The sequence below is a fragment of the Dendroctonus ponderosae genome, unplaced genomic scaffold, assembly GCF_020466585.1.
Source record: "Dendroctonus ponderosae isolate FM_Combo_2020 unplaced genomic scaffold, Dpon_F_20191213v2 Dpon_F_20191213_11, whole genome shotgun sequence".
Taxonomy (NCBI): domain Eukaryota; kingdom Metazoa; phylum Arthropoda; class Insecta; order Coleoptera; family Curculionidae; genus Dendroctonus; species Dendroctonus ponderosae.
In genome coordinates this window covers 5,487,089-5,491,601 of record NW_026017213.1, presented here as the reverse complement: position 1 = coordinate 5,491,601, position 4,513 = coordinate 5,487,089, and the positions used below count along the sequence as shown (strand labels likewise).

Here is a 4,513-nt window from a genome sequence, read left to right as displayed (position 1 = left end):
CAGTGTAAGCGTTCAAGCAAACCACTTCTGAAGATGCAAGCCACTCGTGCTTGCGAAACGCCAAGAAGAAATTCTACCGAACGACGGCCTAAAAATCCATTAGTTTCAATCAGTTGCTTGCCCGATTTGCATCAGAGATGATTTTCACCATAAAGTCTTGAGTGCAAGACCAGTCTTGCTCATCACTAGTAAAATGTTGATCTGTTTAGGTTTGCAAGAACATGCCACTTGAATACGGATGGAAATGTCGTCTGCGACTGCCAGCCAGGCTATGTGGGCCTACGATGCGAACATTGCGCTCCAGGATTTACTGGAAATCCGCTCCAGCCGGGAGACACCTGCAGGCCTGCCAGCCAATGCGATCCCCAAGGAACTCTCGGCCAGGACGCTGATGGCCGATGCCTTTGCAAGGTAGGCATCGCCATTAACTGAGCAATAACTGGCTGTAGCAAAACGAACAGAATTTGAAAATTCCCTTAGACTAGTGTTTAGATTACTGAATTAATGTGGTTTTATTTTCGATTTTCTCCACGTCCTCTCGATGGATTTGGTGAGTAAATGACCATCGCTCTTTCACTGTTGCCCTCATTTTAATGGCTTTTTCAGTTGATTAATAGTTAGAATTTTCTTTTCCGTACATCGAGTGAGGTTGACTCGCACTAACTAGTGACTAAATCGATACATCGTAGGCTAGATACTCACTATAAGTGGCCTTCTGGTAGCGTGTTGTTTTACCTCATTCGCCCCCTTCGTTGAGATTCTCCACGTTGGCAAGCTTCTATTCTATTCTGACCTTCTGGTTATGTAGGAATACTCTGCTGGCCCCTTGTGCAACCAATGCCAGCCCAACACCTTCTACTTGAGCAACAGGAACCAGTTCGGCTGCATCGCCTGCTTCTGCATGGGAGTGTCTCAGCAATGCTCCAGCTCCAGCTGGTATCGGGACACGGTAAGTCAGCTGCAGCTGCGCTGAATGGAAGCTGACACTTTGAGTTCCCTGCGCAGCTTGGCTCGGTGTTCACCAGCTCTACCAATGACTTCCGACTGACCGACATTGCCAAGGAAAACGCCTTCAGCGACGGCATCCAGCTGAACCAGGATGGAAGGGAGCTGCTCTACAGCTCCTTCGGCCGACCGGAGGTCTACTACTGGTCGCTCCCCAATAAATATCTGGGCGACAAAGTCACCTCCTATGGGGGCTTTTTGAGGTACTCCATCCGCAACACTCCGGTCCCAGGAGGGGCCAGTTCGCGCAACAACGCTCCCGATGTGGAGCTGGTCAGCGTAAGTCTGCAGGTGGCAGTTCCTGCAGCGACTCCCAACTAACTGATTTTGAACAGGAAAACAACATCAACCTGCAGTACTTCTCGGCCAACGCCAGCCAGTCCACCAACGCGCCCCAGACCTTTGTGGTGCCTCTTCTCGAGCAGTTCTGGCAGCGCAACGACGGCCAGAAGACCGACCGCGAGCATCTCCTGATGGCCTTAGCTGATGTGCAAGCCATCTACATCAAAGCCACGTATTTCACCAACACTCAGGAGGCAGCGTAAGCGTGATCGCGCTCCTCTGTAGGCTCCTCTTCAATTTTGTGTCCCCCCAGTTTAATCTCGGTGTCTTTGGACACAGCGACCGATCAGAACACTGGCAGGGAGCGCGCCTTTGAAGTGGAACAGTGCCACTGTCCACCAGGCTACACTGGACTGTCCTGCGAAGACTGCGCCTTCGGCTACACCAGAGCAGGCGAGGGGATTTACCTGGAGCTTTGCATCCCCTGCGAGTGCAACGGCCTGTCCAACGAGTGCGATCCGGAGACGGGCGATTGCAGGGTAAATTCCCCGGTTTTAGAGCGCGACTTTTTGAGCCTTTGAGTAGAATTGCAGGAACAACACGGGCGGCAGCCAATGCGAGCAGTGCCTGCCAGGCTTTACCGGGGATCCCACCAGGGGGCAACAGTGCTCGCCCCATGGGCCTCCTTTGCCTTGCAACTGCGACCCGAGAGGAACTGCCAACAATGGCTGTGTGCAGGGGGCCTGCCAATGCAAGGTGAGTCCCAAGGGAGTTTGCGACTTACTGGTTTACCTTTTCTGATCCTTTTTCCAGTCGAATGTGGAAGGAGCCAGTTGCGATCGGTGCCGCAATGGGACGTTCGGGCTGAGCGCCAACACGATTGAAGGATGCGAGTTCTGTTTCTGTTCAGGAGTTTCGACCGAGTGCAGCCAAAGCCACCTCTATCTGGAGCAAATCCCCGTTCAGATCACCGAGGAGCATCACTTCATCCTGACGGATGAACAGTTCAAAGTGACCATCAATGAAGGCTTCAAGATCAATCTGGCTTTGAACGAGATCGGCTACACGTTCCCCCCGAGTCGGCGCGAGAAGATGTACTGGTCCCTACCGCCCATCTTCACCGGCAACCAGATCAAGTCCTACGGGGGCAAGTTGGAGTATATGTATCGCTACTTCGAGCTGCCCTACGCGCGCTACATTCAAGATAAAGACATCATCATTTCGGGCAATGGTGTGGTGATTTACTGGGCTCGGACTGATGATTTGCGGCCGACTATCATCAACAGTGTCAGTGTGCGGTTGCATCCCAGCGCCAACTGGTATAGGATTGATGAGCGCGGCCCGAGACGCGCCTCTAGAGAGGACATCTTGACTGTTCTGGCCAACATCGATACGATTCTGATCCGGGCCACGCCCTCCACTGATACTTCCAGTACGTTCCTTAGCGATATTTCCCTGGACACTGCCGTTGATGTGTACACTGCCAAGCCATACGCTGCCAGCGTGGAGAATTGCCGGTAGGGTAGACTGGGTTGTTGAAGGGGCAGCGCTCTTGATCGCTTCTTGTAACTTGCCAGATGCCCTCCAGGCTACCGGGGCACCTCTTGCGAGGCCTGCGCCTCCGGCTACTACAAGGACCCCTCCTACTCCAACACCCATCCACTGGGGACGTGTCGACCATGCCCATGCAATGGGAAGGAGGAGAGTTGCCACCTGGACCACAGCTCCAGAGATGTTGTCTGCAACTGCCTGCCCGGGTACTCCGGCCGCTACTGCGATGAAAGTATGTGTTGACCCAAACTCCCCTACTCTTTGCATGGCATGGTAAAATAGTCAGTTGGGGGATCCAATCCTGCCGTTTTTGCGCAACTTTGCATGTGGTTTTACATACTTAAGCCCCAGTAGAGCATTGGTTTTGCTATGGGTAGTTTCAGAGAGTGTTTAGCATATGCAAACATGCACTGAACAAGCATCCTCCTTTTAAACATTCTGAGAATGATGAAAACTGCATGCCAATGAACAGTAAAAAGGTCCCCACACTCACCCCACCTCAATGCTAATTGATTTTGTTTAACCCGCACGCAGAAACGCCCGATAAACTCCCAGATTTAAGTAACATAGTGGAGGTAAAAGTGAGCATGACGCCCTCTAGAGTGGTGGCTCCCATTGGGCAGCAGGTGGCCTTCACTTGCACATACCAAGCAGTGAATCTCACTGCCTACAATGAGGCGCTGGAGAGTTCTCGCTGGCAAGTGGCCATCGAGAACCTGGACAGCGGCCTCAGAACGAAGCTGAGCGATCTGATCCGGTTCGAGGGCGGCGCTCAGGCAGCGTTTTACGCAGTGGTCGGCTGCGTTAAGCAGACCATTCGCTGTTTAATATTGAATCGAAATGACACTGTTGTCGGGACAGTCAGTGTTGATCTCGTCCCAGGTTTGAACTGTTTCTACCATCAATCCCTGTAGCGCTTCCTGTGTTCCACCTTGTTCATATCTGGCGCCCCATCTTAGTTCCGAGCTTCGCTTAGCGTCCCAGAGTTAGGCGATTGGGGGCTTCGCCCCCCAATCGCTCTAACTCACACTGGACTAGATAGTCAATACTAAAACCACTACCAGCCGTTTGTTAACACGCCCCTGTATCGCCTGTTTGTGTGTGTTTTTTCAACACTTCATCGTTCGCTGCTTGTTCTCTTTCTAGATTAATTAGTGAATAATATTTTATTAAATTGTCTACTGTGTTTGAGGATCCGGAGGGTGAAGCATACATGTCCAAATTTTGTCCATTTTGAACTAATCGGGCCAACTGGTAGAGCAAAATGATACGATCTCTAGGCCTGTTTCCAATGAATACTGGAGAAACAAAATTTATGTGCGCGCGGTATTAATCTTTAACAAGCAAAACAATTACTGTTTTTGTTATTTCCTTGCAGTCGCCTGTAGTGTTTTGTGTTTTTTTTTTCAATTAAGTATAGTGTTTGTGTATTTTTTGTGAGTGAGTGTGAGTAACACAACTTAGTGCGCTTTATGATCGGCCCTGCGTTGGAGAATGAGTTTCAAAACATCATTCGGACCAAACCCCTTCGGATAGAAAAGCGCTTGTATCGACATTTAAAAAAGCACTCTTTTCTCTATTAATGCCATAAAAACCAGTTTAATCGAGATAGTGAGTAAAATTTTACAAATTTTTGATCATTTGAGTGCGCTTTATGAGCGAACCATTGTTGCAG

General features: G+C 50.3%; 1 protein-coding gene across 1 annotated transcript in view; it reads left to right on the top strand.

Moving 5' to 3' along the window:
* LOC109537564 (basement membrane-specific heparan sulfate proteoglycan core protein) overlaps nucleotides 1-4,513 on the top strand; it is a gene marked incomplete in the record, with an annotated part of 87,023 nt that overhangs the window by 67,078 nt on the left and 15,432 nt on the right. Inside the window, 9 exon segments of the mRNA XM_048662479.1 lie at nucleotides 210-411; nucleotides 809-949; nucleotides 1,006-1,284; nucleotides 1,341-1,546; nucleotides 1,601-1,826; nucleotides 1,873-2,043; nucleotides 2,101-2,804; nucleotides 2,865-3,070; nucleotides 3,373-3,720. Coding sequence (XP_048518436.1) covers nucleotides 210-411; nucleotides 809-949; nucleotides 1,006-1,284; nucleotides 1,341-1,546; nucleotides 1,601-1,826; nucleotides 1,873-2,043; nucleotides 2,101-2,804; nucleotides 2,865-3,070; nucleotides 3,373-3,720 — 2,483 coding nt within the window.